This window comes from Hypomesus nipponensis, chromosome 19 (genome assembly GCF_054491055.1).
Source record: "Hypomesus nipponensis isolate SF chromosome 19, ASM5449105v1, whole genome shotgun sequence".
Taxonomy (NCBI): Eukaryota; Metazoa; Chordata; class Actinopteri; order Osmeriformes; family Osmeridae; genus Hypomesus; species Hypomesus nipponensis.
In genome coordinates this window covers 7,689,966-7,708,743 of record NC_140379.1, presented here as the reverse complement: position 1 = coordinate 7,708,743, position 18,778 = coordinate 7,689,966, and the positions used below count along the sequence as shown (strand labels likewise).

General features: G+C 46.5%; 2 protein-coding genes across 2 annotated transcripts; both read left to right on the top strand.

The window, feature by feature from the left end:
• The first annotated feature begins 1,299 nt into the window (after positions 1-1,299).
• Positions 1,300-4,838, top strand: cyp1a (cytochrome P450, family 1, subfamily A). Its single transcript, XM_084682773.1, has 7 exons — positions 1,300-1,398; positions 1,835-2,699; positions 2,836-2,962; positions 3,077-3,166; positions 3,335-3,458; positions 3,554-3,640; positions 3,733-4,838. The coding sequence occupies exons 2-7, from the start codon at positions 1,860-1,862 to the stop codon at positions 4,028-4,030; spliced, it is 1,566 nt and encodes a 521-aa protein (XP_084538899.1). The 5' UTR covers positions 1,300-1,398; positions 1,835-1,859; the 3' UTR covers positions 4,031-4,838.
• A 274-nt stretch (positions 4,839-5,112) lies between these two features.
• Positions 5,113-16,460, top strand: LOC146246759 (enhancer of mRNA-decapping protein 3-like). Its single transcript, XM_084681922.1, has 7 exons — positions 5,113-5,216; positions 5,568-5,735; positions 5,941-6,164; positions 9,399-9,764; positions 14,630-14,783; positions 15,255-15,472; positions 15,726-16,460. Exons 2-7 carry the CDS (start codon positions 5,572-5,574, stop codon positions 16,058-16,060), a joined length of 1,461 nt encoding a protein of 486 aa, XP_084538048.1. The 5' UTR covers positions 5,113-5,216; positions 5,568-5,571; the 3' UTR covers positions 16,061-16,460.
• Positions 16,461-18,778: the final 2,318 nt, after the last annotated feature.

The following is an 18,778-nucleotide window of genomic DNA, read 5'->3' as shown; positions in this document are numbered from 1 at the left end:
AACTCTCCTAAGAAATAATGGGACCCACTCAGACACAAAAATAGCCTACACGCCGTATGAATTTATGGTAAATAACTCACAACATATGTAACATCCATTCCCGAAGGTGAATATAATTCATATTCAATGCATTCATTTAAATATAACACTGCTGGAGGAAAACAGCGAGACAGAAAATGGGACTAATGAACTCATTTAGCCTTTCACCTCAGCAGTGCTGACAGACTACACCCCCCAGCATCCTCATCCAAGGGTCGGGGGAGGCAGGGGCTTGCCACGGCGTTCTCACGCAACTTAGCCAATCTTTAACTCGAGCGCTAACAGGTGCACTCACGCAATGGCTTCTGGCAGTTTTATCACGAAAACAGAGAATGACAAACTGTATGCAATGATCTAATCTGTCGATTTAGAAGCCTGTAGCCTCCCACAGATCACTAGACAATTGGTCACGTAGCCTTTGCCAATGTTGTTAATTGGATGTGTAGTAATTTGCAAAACAAAGGGGTTTAGCCCATGATATATTCTTATTTAAATGTTTTTCAGGGCACAAAGTAAATTTGACTTGCTATAAAACATGATTGAAAACGTACTGACTTTATATATGCTTCTATCAGACTTCAACCATGCCCATTGTTTGTACAATAGAACTATTTGACAGGTTAAGTAACATTTATCAGACTGTCAAGGTGAGTCCCTTGATTATAGACTTGTTAGTTCCCCCGTCCGGAAGAGACTTGCACGCAATCGAGTAATTGCCCTGGGCCATAAAACAAATTGTCATCCCATTGATTAAATATACCGACTATTTAGTAAGCTATTGTAGGATATAACGTTTCACAATGGCATGATCTTATTTAGGTTCATCTTACCTTCTGGTTGAGGGAATTAATTATTATAATGAACATAATTGTATCTGCTGTTTGAGGAGCTGGCAACTATTTTAAATGCTGACTCTCAGGACTCATCGTTAGATCCTTGATCACGCTTTAGAGTGTGATAATAAAGTTTAAAAAGATAAATGCTTTGTAGTTTTTCTGAAGTCGACTCAGTAAGATGCGTTGACAACACATTGTGGCAAATAATTATATACACTTTTAATTCGTCTGTTATATGTCTGTGCAGTGAAACACGTCCTTCCTCCACCCACAGTAAACTTCATTGATGTTTTCAGCTTCTTTTTTTTTTTACTTCTGAGAGCGAGAGAACGAGATAGAGAGAGAGAGAGATTACGTCACAGACTGTAAGCAGCCAATGGAGCTGAAAGGCACACTATAAAACAAGTGCTCATTCAATGTTTTGACACAGCAAACTAAGAGTCAACTATTCTGGACGACAATCCTCACTAACAAAGAACTTGATCTATTCTCACAAGACGATCGACATCTAATTTCTTTCAAGGTAATTACATTTCCAATGCAGCATCTACTTTAAACGGGAAATTTAACTAAATATTTGAATTATAAGCCTGTAATTCATGTATTAGAATACATGTATAGAGTAATGTGAACGTATAAATTATCGAACATTCTCTTGCAACGCAGTATAGTAACCGCTTCTCTTCAGTGTGTCAGTTACCTGTTTCACTTGTTGTCATTGTATGGCTGCAAAATGTACGATTTTTCACGTGTAAGATCTTAAAGTATACTTCATATACTAATGCATGCATTGAGCCAGACAGTGTTGGTAACTTGAGTTTCAATTACTTCTTATGACTCATTAGCATATAATTCAAACACTATTTTGCTATATTTACATATTATACCCATCACACAGTACAATGTCCCCTCTTAAACCTCTGAATGCACACCTAAAAGTCTTTTTTTTTCTTTCTCAGGTTCGCAAAAGTCACAAATATCAAAATGGCTCTGATGATTCTACCCTTAATTGGGGCAGTGTCTGCAGCAGAGGGGCTGGTGGCCATAACAACCATTTGCTTGGTGTATCTGCTCCTCAAGCACTTGCACACAGATATTCCAGAGGGCTTGCGTCGCCTCCCTGGACCCAAACCCCTCCCTATCATTGGAAACGTGCTGGAACTGGGCAACAATCCCCACCTCAGTCTGACCAAGATGAGTGAGCGCTACGGCCCCGTCTTCCAGATTCAGATTGGAATGCGACCTGTTGTTGTCCTGAGTGGTGGTGAGACAGTGCGCCAGGCTCTCATCAAGCAGGGCGATGACTTTGCCGGCAGACCAGATCTGTACAGTTTACAGTTTATCAATAATGGCAAGAGCTTGGCCTTCAGCACCGACCAGGCTGGGGTGTGGCGTGCCCGCAGGAAGCTGGCTATGAATGCCCTCCGCTCCTTTGCTACCCTGGAGGGCACCACCCCAGAGTACTCCTGCATGCTGGAGGAGCACATCTGCAAAGAGGGGGATTACCTGTTGAAACAGCTGAGCACCGTCATGGAGGCGAATGGCTGCTTTGACCCCTTCCGTCATATTGTAGTGTCTGTTGCAAACGTCATCTGTGGGATGTGCTTCGGCCGTCGCTACGACCATGACGACCAGGAGCTTCTGAGTATAGTGAACTTGAGTGCTGAGTTTGGCCAGGTGGTGGGCAGTGGAAACCCAGCGGACTTCATGCCTTATCTGCGTTTCCTGCCGAGCAACACCATGAAGAAGTTTAAGAACATCAACAAACGGTTTAACGACTTTATCCAGAAGATTGTCAGCGAGCACTATGCCAGCTATGACAAGGTAATTATTTAAATGCATCATGTTCATATCAGATTCTCTGCTATTGCAGTCACTATTGACATTATTATTTTATTATTTGTTTACGTTATTTGTGATGTCAGTGATACTGAGGTTCTTCTTATTAACCACTTTTCAGGACAATATCCGTGACATCACTGACTCCCTAATTGATCACTGTGAGGACAGGAAGCTGGATGAAAACTCCAATGTTCAGGTTTCAGATGAGAAGATTGTTGGCATTGTCAATGACCTCTTTGGGGCAGGTGAGTCAAACTTCTCCTCAGCTCACCTGTGACACGTTAATAACACTACACATTATTAAGATGTAGTTGTCCCCAAGAGATTTTCAATGTTTCACATTCCTGTTCCTGTTCCAGGTTTTGACACCGTTAGCACTGCTTTGTCCTGGGCCGTTGTTTACTTGGTGGCTTACCCTGAGATCCAGCAGAGGCTTCATGAAGAGATAAGTAAGTGTGATATCACATTTATTTTGACACTGATTGCACACAGTCGCTTTAAACATTGAGCATACTATTGTTTTGCTATATCTCATCTTACATGCAGTCCTCTTAAGGTACACCAAAACATAAACACCAACTTTGATCTAAACTTGATGTGCTCTTTTTTTTTTACAGAGGAAGTGGTGGGATTGAAGCGCTCCCCACGTCTCTCCGACCGCACAAAACTGCCTCACCTGGAAGCTTTTATTCTGGAGATCTTTCGGCATTCCTCCTTCCTGCCTTTCACCATCCCTCATTGGTGAGTTTCATCTGCTGAAAATCAGACAAAATAAATGTTACATTTGGTAAATTTGGCTTACAGTCTGGCTAATTATTATGTTTTGTTTCTTTCAGCTCCACCAAAGACACATCCGTCAATGGCTACTACATTCCCAAGGACACTTGTGTCTTTATCAACCAGTGGCAGGTCAATCATGACCCGTGAGTTGGATTTCTGCATAAAATGTTTTAAAAGTACAATCATTGTGTTTTTGTATCTCCAGTCTTATTCCTACCTTGTCTCCACTGTGCAGTGAACTGTGGAAGGAGCCTTCTACTTTTAACCCAGACCGCTTCCTGAGCAATAACGGCACAGAGCTCAACAAGCTGGAGGGAGAGAAGATCCTTATCTTCGGCATGGGCAAACGTCGCTGCATTGGCGAGTTGATCGGTCGGAATGAAGTCTTTCTCTTCCTGGCCATAATGGTGCAGAAGATGCACTTCAGAGAGATGCCCGGGGAGAAGCTAGACATGACTCCAGAGTACGGCTTGACCATGAAGCACAAGCGCTGCCATCTAAAGGCCAACATGAGGGCTATGGAGGTGGAGTGAGGTCCATTTGACTTCTGTCAACTAAGATAAGGCATACATAGGCCAAATTCTGATGCAGACTTTTGTCACATTGGTGTTTTGGAGAGAGCAGTGACAGTTGTTAAAAAAGGGGCATTAACACAATCCCATTTTAAAGCATACAGAAAATCTGTGGTTTTCAGTTCTTCCAGGTTGTGGTTCTTGGTGATATCTGGAGACACAGGCTGTTGAGGTGCCTCTGGACCCTTAAATTCACAGCTTTATGCATCAGATTATTTTGAGGAGACTTAATCCAACTGGTAGCAATACAATAAGAACCAAATGTAGCAATTTATGGTTGTTAGACTCATTGTTAGACCTCACTGTTTTAAATGGCTACATCGCTTCTTTACTTAACAAAGTGCCTTCTCTCTTAATCTCATCCAGGTGGCAAAAGAGCCAAGACTATATGATTCTATTTCTAAGCTAAATATATAAATAGTTCACTGAAAACAGCTGTTGTATGTGGACATCAGACACCGAAGCTCTGTTTGCATCCCAAAATGTGATTGTTTCTGTATATGCGTAAGCTAATGTGTACTGGGTAGTAAATTTTTGTGTCTAAAATGTGTATATATTGTGGTGACAGTTTCACTGAGGCATTGTGTAATTTATCAGGATACCAAAATACTTTAAATTCTTGACTTTGTAAACACATTTGTATTAGTGTCTTGAATTAACGTTATGATGTAACGAAGGACTTTTTTATTTTATAAAACATGCAGATGATTTGTGTACAGTTGTTTTGTTGGAATTTCACATAAATAAATGAAAAGCATCAACAACGGTATATATATATATATTTTTTTTTACTGGGATTGCTTCTTTTTACGAAGATACAAAAAAGAAAAGAAATTCATGTACAGTCAGTGCACGCTCACCAAAGTCAGACATGTTTGTCGGCTTCGATAAGCAATAATAAGCACCAAGCAAATATTCAGGTATTTTACTTGTTTGTTTGTAAAGTGTCACCAAGACCTGTCTAAAATTCAACCATAGTTAATTTAAGAAAAATAATAACCGTAGCACAAAAAAAAAGGTAAAGGAAGTGACGCATCTAAGATCAGGAAATAAACATTCTTCGAGAGCTCCGACACGAAGTAGCTACTGATAACTTGCAAACACCGCGGAGATAGCTGTGTTTTTGTGGGGGTTTGTTGCTTGATAAGTAAGACTTAATGTATATATAATCATATATAATGTGCTTAATCACACGAGTTTTGTGATAGTGTCTAAATATGACAGAAAGCTAGCAAATGTTTGCTAGTACGTAACTAGCAAATGGGTGTATGGTGCCCGGCTAAGGCTTTAAACTAGCAAGTATAGCTAGCTGAATAAGTTTAAACAACGCGTTTGCCTTTTGTGGGCCAAAACGCCTGAAATTAGTTTTCCGGTTTTCTGGAAACTACCCTATATTTTGTCCAATGGTACCCAACTTGCTTTGTCAGTTAGCTAGAAAGCTATTTAAAAGTGTTCTAACGTTTCCTTTGTTTTTCCTGTCTTAAATCCATGATGATAGAATCATGGCTGCGGACTGGTTAGGCAGCCAGGTGTCCATCAACTGTGGCCCGACTCTGGGAGTGTATCAGGGTGAAGTCTCCTCCGTGGACCAGGCTAGTCAGACCATCTCACTGAGACAGCCTTTCCATAATGGGGTCAAGTGTCCGGTCCCTGAGGTCACATTCAGGTAAGCAATTTGCTCATGCGGGAGTGCTAGATCCTCTCTAGACCATACACATTTAAATAGGGAATTAAAAAAAAAACATTGCACAACAGAGCTATAATGGAGTGTCAGGGTCAAAGTGAGAGGTAGTCATTTAGCATCTTTATGTATTCTCAACTACACTATTTGAAACTATATTTGTTTTGATCTTTATTACTATCTGTCCCAGTGCAATGGATATCAAAGAGCTAAAGGTCCTGGATATGGCCACTGGAAGCAGCTACAACAATAACAACAACAGCAGCAGCATCAGCAAGACCAGTGTGGGGCAGAGGGTTGTGACTGACATCACTCCCAGCTACTCAGGCCACAGTAGCAGTCAGATCAGCAGGGGTGTGGTCAACAACACACAGACCTCTACTTCTGCTCCAATCACCATCCTCACTCGCAAAGGTGCGTTAAGAGATCCTGTGACTTATATGTATTAACACAAAGATCTTTAGAGGAATTATTACCATCAGCCACAATATGCATGCTGTTCCGATGACACGTTCTCTGCCGTGCCTCTTCTAAACCCTTCTCTGTAATTTAACACCATAGTCACAGCATGACTACAACTGAAGGTGAATAATCATAAATCATTCACTCTTACTTAACATCAGGATGCACAATTCATTTTTTTTGTAATAGTGTCTTTAAATAGCCTACAAAACCCCTGGTATCAAACCTGCTATGAAGCATTTTTGCTGGACAGGGTTTATCTTGATATGTGTTGATGCATACTACTGTTCTGAATCAATTCTTATTCTAAACTCACCCCCGTTTCAAGGGACTTTCCCTGTGTATGTTTTACCTGCATGTGTGTATGCTCCCAGATTTAGGCTTTGTGATGAAGTTGGTACACTAAAACTCACTAAAAAATGAGTTTAGTCTGTGAATATGCTTATAAACACGAATGCTCAAGACCGAAATTTGATGCCGAATGTAACAGTGATTAAGAAAGAAAGTCAGACTGAACCACACATTCTCACCCTGCCATGTTAATGTACGTTTTAACAATCACAGCCTGGAACCATCTTTTCTTTGTTCTTGGTTTGATGACAGAGCAGAAAGGTCCCTGTGTTTATCTTATTCTGTGTAAAGTGACAGGAGGAAATGAAAGGACATATATCAGTGTCACACACAACTCCTGTCCTAATCCCTGGGCCCATGCACATTTGTCAAGTGTCACTGAAGCTGAGCCAAGACATAATCTGACTGCCTGTCACCCTGTGTTGTGACTCACACAGGGCTGTATGAAATAAACAAGTCTTCATGAAGTATCATCAGATAAACATAGGGTTTCTGTACACTCTTAGCTTGCATATTGGAACAGTGTCAGAAATCAGAAATGAGGCTTGGTGGTTCCAGAGTAAAGCGTAAAAAGGGGGACCTGCAGTGCCCCCTTGGTTGTATTTGGGGCTCACTAGCATGATTTGGCCAATGCTTAAATTGTCAGTCTAGTTCACCTGTGTAGTTCCTTCTCCTTGACATGTCACACTCTATCTATTGGTAGGCATATCGGTTTACTTGACAGCAATGTTTGATTATGAACAATGATTGCATTACTATATTCAGATGTGTCTTTTGAATGCGTCCTATACATTTTGGGGCTGAGCTGACAAACCTTATAGTCTAGGGGCTAGCAGTCCTTGACCAGTAGCTAGCTGTTCTGTTAATTTCAGTCTGATCTAAACTTGGGTTCTTTACCATTTAGAGTCTCTCTGTTCTAACTAACAAGTTCGAGCCTGAAGGCTGCCAGCCAGGCACTGTGTGCTGTGACTTCCCCCAAGATTCCCATAGCGTGCTAAAGGCCTGTACCAAAGTTCCTCTTTACAATACGTGTGTGACTAAGATCAATAAACACCCCCTCCTCCACTCCCACCCTCCCTGCGCTGTGTCTGTCTTCCTAAAGAGGAGATTATGCAAGGCCCAGTTTACGTGCCTCTGTGCCCCCTCTGTTTTCTGTCTGTCTCCTCTCTCCCTCTCTCCAGTCCAGTACAGGAAACCTGCCCCCCCACCTCCATACAGGAAGCTGTGTTGTCCCAGGGAGCTCAGAAGGCCAGGCCATATCAATTGTGGAAGCACTGTTTACCTTTGACTTTTTATTTTAATCTCCAGTTCTCGGGCCAGCGGCCAAGGAGCTAATGCACAAATTATATGGGGCCAAAGTGCTGAGTGGCAGGGGTTGGGCTGACCCTTTCACACGCAATGGCATGCTCACTGACTAGGCCTGAGGGCTAGTCCATTGGGGAGGTGGGGGGTTTCTGCTTATGCAAGTCCACGGGTGCTACACAAACCTTTTCCAATTTATCTGTCGTCAATCTTTCTGGGAGAGTTGAATGGGAATGTTTGAATGGACTATCCAAATTATATCAACATTCCTGGACCCCCACCCGCCTTCCGTTAGCCTGGAACCCACCCACCCCCAAATTCCTCAGAACGAAACAAAGATTTACCAAAGAACGTATCATAAGGCTGATAAACGCGTCCCCATATCCAGCAGACATCCCAGTGTCAGCATGTCAGTTGAACTGGATGGGAAGTTGTGTGTCGGCCTGTTCTCCTGCCCCCAACTACGTTTACATACCCAGCTTCACCTCTTCCTTCCTGCTCTTGATTGGATGGTGGATGTCACAAGGATAGAGGTGTGTGTGTGTGTGTGTGCGTGAGTGAGTTTCCTCCTGTCAATCTTACGTCGGTTTGCATGTGAACACACTTCCTCCCTCTTCCAGGCACGACGACAAGTCTCACGCGCTGTACGAGCTGTCACTCTGACCCACTTGTGTAGTTGATTGTTTTCTGACAACATTGCTCAACAGTGGCCATGCCAATATTGACATCCCATATCTTGTCACATATTCTAGATCTCCGTATTAGCTCATTCACTGTAATAGCCTGGCCTGCATGTAATTGCCTCCATGTCTCGGAGCTTCGCCAAGGAGATGCAGGCATGTGGTTCACTCTCACCTAGCACTTGTAGCATGAATCACAGCTGTGGATTCGCTGGATTCACTCAAATGTTTGCTTCTCTTCCAAAGCACACATGAACAGTTGAATTTAATTGAGCGCTCTGTTCCTTATGTACCTATGTCTCTAAACAAGTCTGTAGTCAGATCAAACACTTCAAGGTGATTTAAAACCACAGACCTGTGTTTTGGGAAGGTCAGGCCAACGTGAATGGTTCAAGGCTCAATGGTTCAGTTTGTTGTGTGTGTGTCTTTTTTTGCGTGAGAGCCCAAAGCACCTAGCTGTCACAGTGACACTCGCGTGCGACTATACCTCTCTCTTTCTAGGTTAGCGTGAGAGCTTGGCACTGTTCGAGTTGAACACCAGGTTTTTCCAGTTTTTTTTTTTGTTCTCATCTTGGTTTTTCTTTTTCCCTTTTTGTTTTGTTTGCACATGTATGTAAACGTCGTCCATCAGGGCCCCTGTATTGTGTTCCTCGTGTTGAGGGGAGTATGCACTTATGATTAAATACAACGTTCATTAACACATTAGTCAATATTGACCAACTGGATGAGAAGCTTGTCGTTCCAGATTAGGCCTTTTTGAACAGTTAGTGGAATCCAAGCCGAATGCCTTCGTCCTAGCCGCCTTCATCCCTAGTGCCTTATTTGTCTGCTGTGGCTGGTCCTGTTCCCTCAGGTCCCCAGGGCTGGTCCGGCGGCAGGGGGTCCGCCCAGGCCACGCCCAAGAAGAACGGCGTGAAGAGCGGCCACGTGGGAGGCCAGATGAGGCCGCGCGACGACGAGTGTTTCGGCGACGGCGTGGACGAGGGCCTGGACACCGACTTCGACTTTGAGGGGAACCTCGCCCTGTTCGACAAGGCGGCGGTCTTCTCGCAGATCGACGGCTCGGATCGCCACGGCAACCAGCGGGCGCGGCCCCGCAGCACGCCAAACGAGCAGACGCAGTCGCGTTACCGCCACGACGAAAACATCCTGGAGGTCAAGCCGGTGGTGTACCGGCAGATCAGCGTTCCTGTCCACGGAGGGAAAGAGTACTGCACCGGTAAGACGTGAAGGACAGACATCTTAAACATCCTTACAACCTCTCAAAACACAGCTTGGAACTCCAAGGTCCAGTGTGCCTTGAGAAGGAAGTGCTCCTTGGAGCGTCCCATGATCAAGCTAGCCAGCTGGGGGGGGGGGGGGGCACACAGCCTTGTGGAACAGCCCAGATAGGATGCAAGAAGGCCAGACACAGTTATCCACTCACTGACCCATAAAAGCACATTGTCGCACATGTGGACACACACCAGGAATGTATGTTGTGTACACTGAGAAGGGGACAAAGGTTTAAATTAACGATCAACTAAAAGTTTCATTTGGAAGCAGTCCCTCTAAATTTGCACCTAACCCCACCACGCATTTATTGATTTTGGATGGAAATTGTAGAAGAAGTGGGGGAGTTTGATAAACTTGTTATGTCATTCTGTAATGTAACACAGTGTACCTGATAGCTTTTTCCTTCTAGGGAAAGGGGTAGATAGCTCCTTCCTCATTGGCCAGAGAGGCCACCTCCCCCTGTGGTCTGACTGGCTGGCTGGAATTCTACTTTAGGTTACTATTTAGCCTTTAAGATGAAACAATGTTTCGTTCTGTCGGGCCTTGATAAGCTACAGCGGCCCTGTCAGTCTTTCCTAACACTGCGTGTTACATAACTTTTTAGTAGGGGGTGATAAGCCAGTGGCGCCCTCCAGTAGCTCCAGCCCTGCAGCCCAGGTGTGAGCAGCTGTGTTCTGGGGGCGCATGTGAAGCCCTCTGTGACGCGGCTTGAAAGGGCTGTACAAATATACATTTCGATTTGATGTGTGACAGGAGCAGGGACAGCGCCCAGGCCTGTCCATAGCATAGCTTCACCCCACCTGCACATCTCTAGCCCCTCATTTGTACCTGCAGGCATCCACGCAGAAATGTAGTTGAGTCGACCTAAAGTCATGGGAGGCCTCACATGGGATGGTATAACGTAGCCAAGCTTGTCTCCTTTGTGTTCATTGGTGACACACACTCCTAGAAACAAACACATACATAAACATGTATGCACACACACACACTGCACCTCCTGCAGTTCCATTCATGCAAGGTGCGTACTGGGATCAGAGCTGCTGAATGAGGAAGTCAAACCCCCCCTACCGGCTGGGCAGGTCTGCGTCTAAATGCTGTCATCTTAATCCCCTTCCTCTGTACCCTGTAATTAGACAGGCCGTCCACGGTTTACATAAACAGCACCTTGCCTACCTCTCTCTCTCTCTCTCTCTCTCACACACACACACACACACCCATGCACACCACACACACACGGGCAACAAGCCCTAGACAGCCTCAGCTGAATCCTCGCCATGCCACTGTAAACATTTGAATCAACAATACCCCGAGACTGAGACTGGGTCTAGCACAACAGACGTCTGACGGTTTGCGTTGGCGTAATGTTCCCATTGCACACAGAGCGGGGGATGTGTGTTTACACTGCAGTGACTTGTTTATTCGTCTGGTTGTGTGGCCTGCTGAGGCAAAGTGGCAATGTCGGCGCCTCCTGTGTGAATGGTGCACCCCAGACCCCACCAAGAGCCTTGAGCTCGTTTCAGTCTCCCCACTGCCGAGAAGCCCGAGCTGGGCTCTCTCCCATCCTATCACAGACTGAGCTGGGCTCTCTCCCGTCCTATCCCAGACTGAGCTGGGCTCTCTCCCGTCCTATCACAGACTGAGCTGGGCTCTCTCCCGTCCTATCACAGACTGAGCTGGGCTCTCTCCCGTCCTATCACAGACTGAGCTGGGCTCTCTCCCGTCCTATCACAGACTGAGCTGGGCTCTCTCCCGCCCTATCACAGACTGAGCTGGGCTCTGTCTCCTCCTATCACAGACTGAGCTGGGCTCTCTCTCCTCCTATCACAGACTGAGCTGGGCTCTCTCCCGTCCTATCACAGACTGAGCTGGGCTCTCTCCCGTCCTATCACAGACTGAGCTGGGCTCTCTCTCCTCCTATCACAGACTGAGCTGGGCCCTCTCCCGTCCTGTCACAGACTGAGCTGGGCTTTCTCTCCTCCTATCACAGACTGAGCTGGGCTCTCTTCCATCCTTTCACAGACTGAGCTGGGCTCTCTTTCCTCCTATCCTAGACTGAGCTGGGCTCTCTCTCCTCCTATCCCAGACTGAGCTGGGCTCTCTCCCGTCCTATCCCAGACTGAGCTGGGCTCTCTCTCGTCCTATCCCAGACTGAGCTGGGCTCTTTCCCGTCCTATCCCAGACTGAGCTGGGCTCTCTCCTGTCCTATCCCAGACTGAGCTGGGCTCTCTCCCGTCCTATCCCAGACTGAGCTGGGCTCTCTCCCGTCCTATCCCAGACTGAGCCAGAGCACTTCTCCCGAGTCTGGCCTGAGCCAGGTGTCTCTGGGAAAGGGAGGGCCAGAGACGTATCTGCTCCCAAGTATCATTTGTTTCCCTCGACACAGACTCTGATGGAATGTTCCAATCAGTTGACCTGCATTCATCGTCATTATGAGGTTGGGGAGGTGCAGCAACTGGCCCAGATGAGGTCCTCAGGGGCTGCAGTCCTTCAAGCCCCACGGGCCTCATTGTCCTGCTATGCAGCTCTCCTTTCTTCCTCTATCTCTCTTACTGTCTCCCTGTCTCTTTCCCTCTCGCTCTTTCTCTCTCTCTCTCTCTCTCTCTCTCTCTCTCTCTCTCTCTCTCTCTCTCTCTCTCTCTCTCTCTCTCTCTCTCTCTCTCTCTCTCTCTCTCTCTCTCTCTCTCTGTCTGTCTGTCTGTCTGTCTGTCTGTCTGTCTGTCTGTCTGTCTGTCTGTCTGTCTCTCTCTCCCTGTCTCTCTCCCTGTCTCTCTCTCTACCTGTCTCAGCAGCAGTCTGAATTGCTCATGGCCTGCGTCCAGCCTGCGTGTATTGCTTTCAGCCTCCTCCGGTGTCCTTGTCATGCTTGAGGGATTGCTTCCAGTTCAGTTTATTTTACTGCCGCTGCCTGCGTGCTCCTGGCTACCCAGTTCAGCAGGTTGAGTGTTGCGTTTGTACCGGCACCCACCTTGCAGATTGGGTGTGTGTGAGAGAGGTTGACAACACGGTGTCGGAATGGGGAGGGTTAGGTCACGGGGGTGGGGGAGCAGGGTGTTGAGCAGCAACAGCAAGGGGAATTAAAAAGCAAACGCGCCCGGAGGCATGGTCAAAAAAGCTATTGGAGAAGAGGATAACCGCCCCCTCACCTCCACTTGTCTTTCAGCCTCTTCAAAGTGGCGGGTTGCATGAGAAGGAGCAGTTGACTCTGCTGTGCTTATCGCTCGCGTGGTTGGATGAGGATGGGCTGTGCGGACCAAGTCCCCCCTCCCCCGCCCCGTGTAACATATTACCTGTCTTTGTCAAGCTCTGATAAAGGAGCTGGGGGTGGAGCATGGACAGCTGAGAGATAAGGTTCATTACACCCAGGCACGACATCCGTCTCTTTGGGAGTGTGTGTGTGTGTGTGCGTCTCACCTCAGGTGTGCGTGCGTGTCGCCTTAGGTGTGCGTGCGTGAACGAGCGGGACACCCTGTGTTTGCGTGTGGGTTATCACGTTGCGTGTGTACTCGCCTCTGGTGTGTTTCACGCCTGTGCGTGCGTGTGTGTGAGAGCGTGTCTGCGTGCAGCCTTATGAGACTGCTGAACACCCGGCAGCTGGGGACACCTTTCAAGGGGCCCATTAAGGTATTAGTTGCCTCCCAGTGGCCTTTCTATCAAAGGGACACTGAGCCGGGCGGCTCTCCACCCCCTGCTTTGATTAGCCCATCTAAGGTGCCTCGGGACTACAGGCTAGCTGAGGATTAGCCGTTGGCTCCCAGGAGGCCCACCACGCAGCCTGCTACTAGGCAGTGCAGCCCGTCACTGAGGTAATGACTGTGGTATTAGCTACCTTCCCGGTACGGCCCGGCAGCCCTGACAGCATAAACCGTGCTCGGAAAAGAAGGCTTTACGAAACTCCACGAAAGCCTTCGCCTACTAAATGGAAGGTCTTTGGTTTCGTAGTTGTTCTGCTGCGCTTCATCTCATTGTGGTGCCAGTCCCTCTGGACCTGGCCGTAGGTCGAACGCAATCAAGAGGAGAAAAGAAGAAGAAGAATTAAGAAGAATTAAGAAATCTGAAATCTGAAATGTCGAAATGAACTCATACACACCCTCGGTCATGCTACCCCCATGTGTGGCCTAAGGAGACCAGCGTAGCGGTTGTTTCTGGGGGGTCCAGAGGGTCAGCGGGCTGCAGACGATGTGGTGCCCAGGCCCAAGCTGTGAATCCAGGGGGAGGTGCGGAGACAAGTGGGTGCGTGTGAACACAGACCTGAGCTGCTGCCCTATCTGCCTCGTAGTTGCTTTTTTCGGAAGACTGCCAGTATTTCCCCTGGTTGTTTGGCACTTCAGTGAAGGCTGAGAGAGGAAAGAGGGACTCATCCGTGATGGGGGGAGAGATCAGGTCAGAGGAAGAGCCTTTCCCAAGGGAATGGGCTCCTTGCGTGAGGATGTGCTGCTGCTTAGGCAGAAACTCCCGTCCCCAGAGAGCGTGTGTGACCTCGAGCTGCATATTGGGGCTATTACTAGAGACACACACACACACACACACACACACAGTCTATTACTATTTGCTTCAGAACCACATGGACTGGTGAATACCTGAATCCGTGCACAGACGTAGTCCTTAACCATGGTCTCATCAGTCAGGGAAACTGGAACCGATCCGTTTTTCTTTTCTTTTTCTTGAAAAACTTTTCTTTCTGTTGAAGGACAAAATAGAACTACCTCCTAATATCTTTCCCTGTCTGTGCTCAGCATGAACCCAGTCTCTCTGGCCCAGTGCCACATGACCACTGCATGTAGACTGTTTTATCTTCCTTCATTTCTCCAGACTCAGGCCTGGTGGTTCCCAGCATATCTTACGAGCTCCACAAGCAACTAGTTGCAGTGGCGGAGCATTATGGGTTGTCTCTGGAACGGAGGCTGGAGATGACTGGGGTCTGCGCCAGCCAGATGGCTCTTACCCTGTTGGGGGGGCCCAACCGGTGAGTATCTGACTGCTAACAGCCACATCCACACACCAGGGTTAGAGAAACATACCCCGTGCCCAAGTTCAAGGGTGTCCTTGTTCCTATGTTCTTTTTTTGTTTTGTTTCTTACATTGTTTTCATGGTTGCCGTGGCAATAGCGTGGTACGGTGTTTCTAAGCTGCCGACCTCAACCTTGCCCCCCCCCCCCCCACACACACACACACACGCACCTTCCCTCCCTCCCACCTCCCATATCCAGGCTCGCACAGGAAGGAGCTAATGCAAACACCGAAGGTGTTGGACTAGCTGAGAAGCTCCTTTCTCTCACTGTTATCAGGCTTTATTGCAGAACTCTCATAATGATTGACACTTACAGGCAAATTCCAGGGTGTCTTGCCTCGTAACCACACACATTAGCAAAAATAGAATCATGGTTTGGAGGAAACGGGTGTGGTCAAAACCAGTTGGTTTTCCTCCTTCCTCCAGACTGACCCCTAAGAACGTGCACCAGCGGCCCACGGTGGCCCTGCTTTGTGGGCCCCACGTCCAGGGGGCTCAGGGCATCAGCTGCGGACGCCACCTGGCCAATCACGACGCAGAGGTCATCCTCTTCCTGCCCAACCTGGTGAAGATGCAGGAGTCCATCATCAGCGAGCTCGCCCTCTACGACAAGACTGGCGGCAAGCAGGTGGCCACCGTCAAAGGTACGAAACACCTTGGTTTTTACTCTTTTCTAGGTATGGAGACTCGGTAGGTGACAAAGATTGTAAATCTTTGTTGGGTTTTCCTCAATGCAAAATGGTGTAGAAAGGGTGCTGATATGTACTGATCTTTGATATAGAGAGACCATGAGAATCAGAGCTTGTCTGGTGCAGCAGTCCCATATTAAGACAGCACTGCCCTCTGCTGGAGGGACAAAGAACTCCCTTGAAATGCTCCTTCTCTTCCCTCATCCAGACCTGCCGGTGAGCCCAGTGGACCTGGTCATCAACTGTCTGGACTGTCATGAGAACCCCCTGCTGAGGGAGCAACCCTGGTACCAGGCTGCTGCCAGCTGGGCCAACCAGAACCGGGCCCCAGTCCTAAGCCTGGACCCTCCAGTGGGCGGCCAGCCCCAGGTTGTGGAGGCCAAGTGGACCCTGGCCCTGGGCCTGCCTCTCCCTCTGGCCGAGGGCCATGGTAGAGTCTACCTCTGTGACATTGGCATACCCAAACATGTGTTCCAAGAGGTCGGCATCACTTACCATTCGCCCTTCGGATGCAAGTTTGTCATCCCTCTGCACTCAGCGTAGCAGGGCATTGGAGCTCCACAGGCAGCCGTGTGTGCGCGTGTGCGTGCTTGTGTGTGCTTGCTTGTGTGTGTGTGCGCGTATGCTTGTGTGTGTGTGTGTGCGTGCTTGTGTGTGTGTGTGTGCGTGCTTGTGTGTGCGTGCAGCTTTTTGAATGACCGTCACTAACGTGCAACACTAAAGGTTGATGGATGTGTCCCTACTGATGTCAAAGCAGCTTGGGATTGTTCCCCTGTCGGGAGCACATCCATGGCCCTCTGAAAGGGAAACGGAGCAGTAGCCCCTGAATGGAGCATCCCTGGAAATGGCTTCAGATGGTTTTGATGGGGGTATGTTGTATGTTTTCCTGGAACTCTCAGAGGGTGCGTGAGCTGTCACTGCTAAAGGGAAACCCTCTGAAGGAGGGGGGGGGAGGGGTTCCTGTCCTGTTTGGTTGTGGGTGTTGTGATGGGAGGGGGGGGGGGGGCGGGGGAGGGGGGTCTCTGTCTCTCCCTATCATCCAAAGTATGTTTACACAGCCCAGAGTGCTGACCACTGAGTCTATTCATGACCTCTGTCAGCAGCGTTGAGTCTGAGACACACTTCCTGTTGAAGAAATGTGTTGAGACTGGAGTTGAGCCAGGCCCAAAGTTGCCTATTTTGTTTTTGCCAATAAACAGACAGCAATAACAATTTAGATTTTCAGCATTTTTGAGTATTCAGTTAGTTAAAAAAGAGGAAAGGATCAAAAAAATTCACATAAGCACAGATTTCACTGAAAGAAGTGTATTTCTTTTGCTAAGCAAAGTTCACACTTAACCAGCAATCATTTTGGTTCTCTTCTCAATTGTACCTCAGGAATACATTGTGATATTACATTGTTATTATTGTGAAAATGTTTTGTCTGCATTCATTTAAATGCATATGTATTTTCTATTCAACAGCGGGTCTGTATTTGCAAGACTACTGAAATATTTGATGTACACTAAATAGGATTGTTTATTTGAATGAATTTGTATCACTACCCATCATAGGAGATTAGGTTTGTTTTTTAACTTATGGCCATGGTCTCATATGGGCAGTGTGAGATGTCTTTGTCAGCAGAGTTGACAAACTCTGTGCTCTACCTCCACTGGCATATCTCTTAACTAGTATCTGGCATCCTAGTGTGTAGCATTTAAATATGACAAGCATTTCAGATAAAGATTAACCTGGCCTTTTCTTTAATTAGACAAACATTGCATAGGACGTTTGTTTCTAGGTTGGAGTAACCTCGAAATAACATATCTAGAATGCAGAATGTTGGTTGTTGTTGGTTTTTCTGCTTGGTTTTGTACAAGACTACTTCTACTCATCATACAAGCTCTGTGTACATCTCAGAGGAGTCCAGCGTCTCTAAACTGGGGCAAGAAATTGTTTGCCTTCAGAAATAATGTTTTTCAATCAGGCTCTTTAAAATGTACTTGAGGCAAACTGAATTGAGATGTTTTTCTGTTCAGTAAACAAGTTTGTGATTGCCGGCCTCTTTGCTAAGTAACTTCCTAGGATGGATGAGTTATGTTTGTGAAAGATGAGCATTTTTTCCCAAGCGCAGTCCGTCCATCTCTGTGTGGTTTGAGTGGGACTCCTGGACAGATTTCCTGTAACAGGAGCTGTTGTCTGGCTTAGATTAGTTTGGCTGGGTTCTCATATGGCAGGTTTCAATCACTGAGTAGATTAGACTGACTTCTTGTCGTCTTCCTCTCAGCCTGGTGGATTTTACTCAAAGATCATCTTTTCAATTTCAATCACAGCATATGTTGTGTGCATTGGCACGTCCTCTATTTTCTGAGGTTCCTCACAGGTCAGATGATCGATAGAGCCATTCGACGCTACCTGTCTGGCCTTTCGGATGGCAAAAAAAAAAACAGCCATAAGAAGAATTGAGTCCACCAATGTCTGTATCCAGTGGTTGCAATACCACACTGTGTATCATTTATTTGCATGTGATTCCAGTGTGTTTATATGCAGTTACTGTTTGTTTAGGGAGTAGACTTTCTTCTTTTATACTGCATTGTTGTTGCAGCCGGTTTTGGGTTTGGTGCTAGTGGAATGGTTATATAAATTAACCTTTTCAACAATGTTTTGCCTGTGTATTGTGAAGAGTTGTGGTTCGAGATGACAGCTAAAATATAGTGTAGCTGTTCACTGGCTTGTTGGGCATACAAAATCGAGATTTGTTACCCAAAACACAAATACTTGTTTTCTATAGATTTTTAGTTTGTTTCTTATGGATCAAGTTACGAAGTCTGTCCCCCAGGGGGTATATTTTGAGATATAAGTGGACTTAAAATAGAGACGGAAACAATTCCATTGCTTTGGTTTATTTAACCCGCTTTTGGGTGCAAAACAGACCAGACAATTTATCAAATTAACACGTGCGCCTCCAGGATTTTTTCACACGTGCGCCTCCAGGATTTGTCGTTGGGATTGGTATTCAGTTAGGGCCTTGAGCTCTGTTGTTTACAGCTCATTATGTAGTGTCTTGATAGATATGCTTCGAAAAGTACCCAGACTGCCAATTAATGTTGATACAATGTCATTTGCGTATGTTTCAGTTGCCACTCACATGTTTGAATAAAAGAAAATTATAATCATCGCCGTTGTCCTCATTCCTAATGCTAACCATTTCAACTATATATCTTTACTGTGCTCACATGGCACAAATTCCAAATCTGACTGTCTTCGTGAATCAATGAGCTT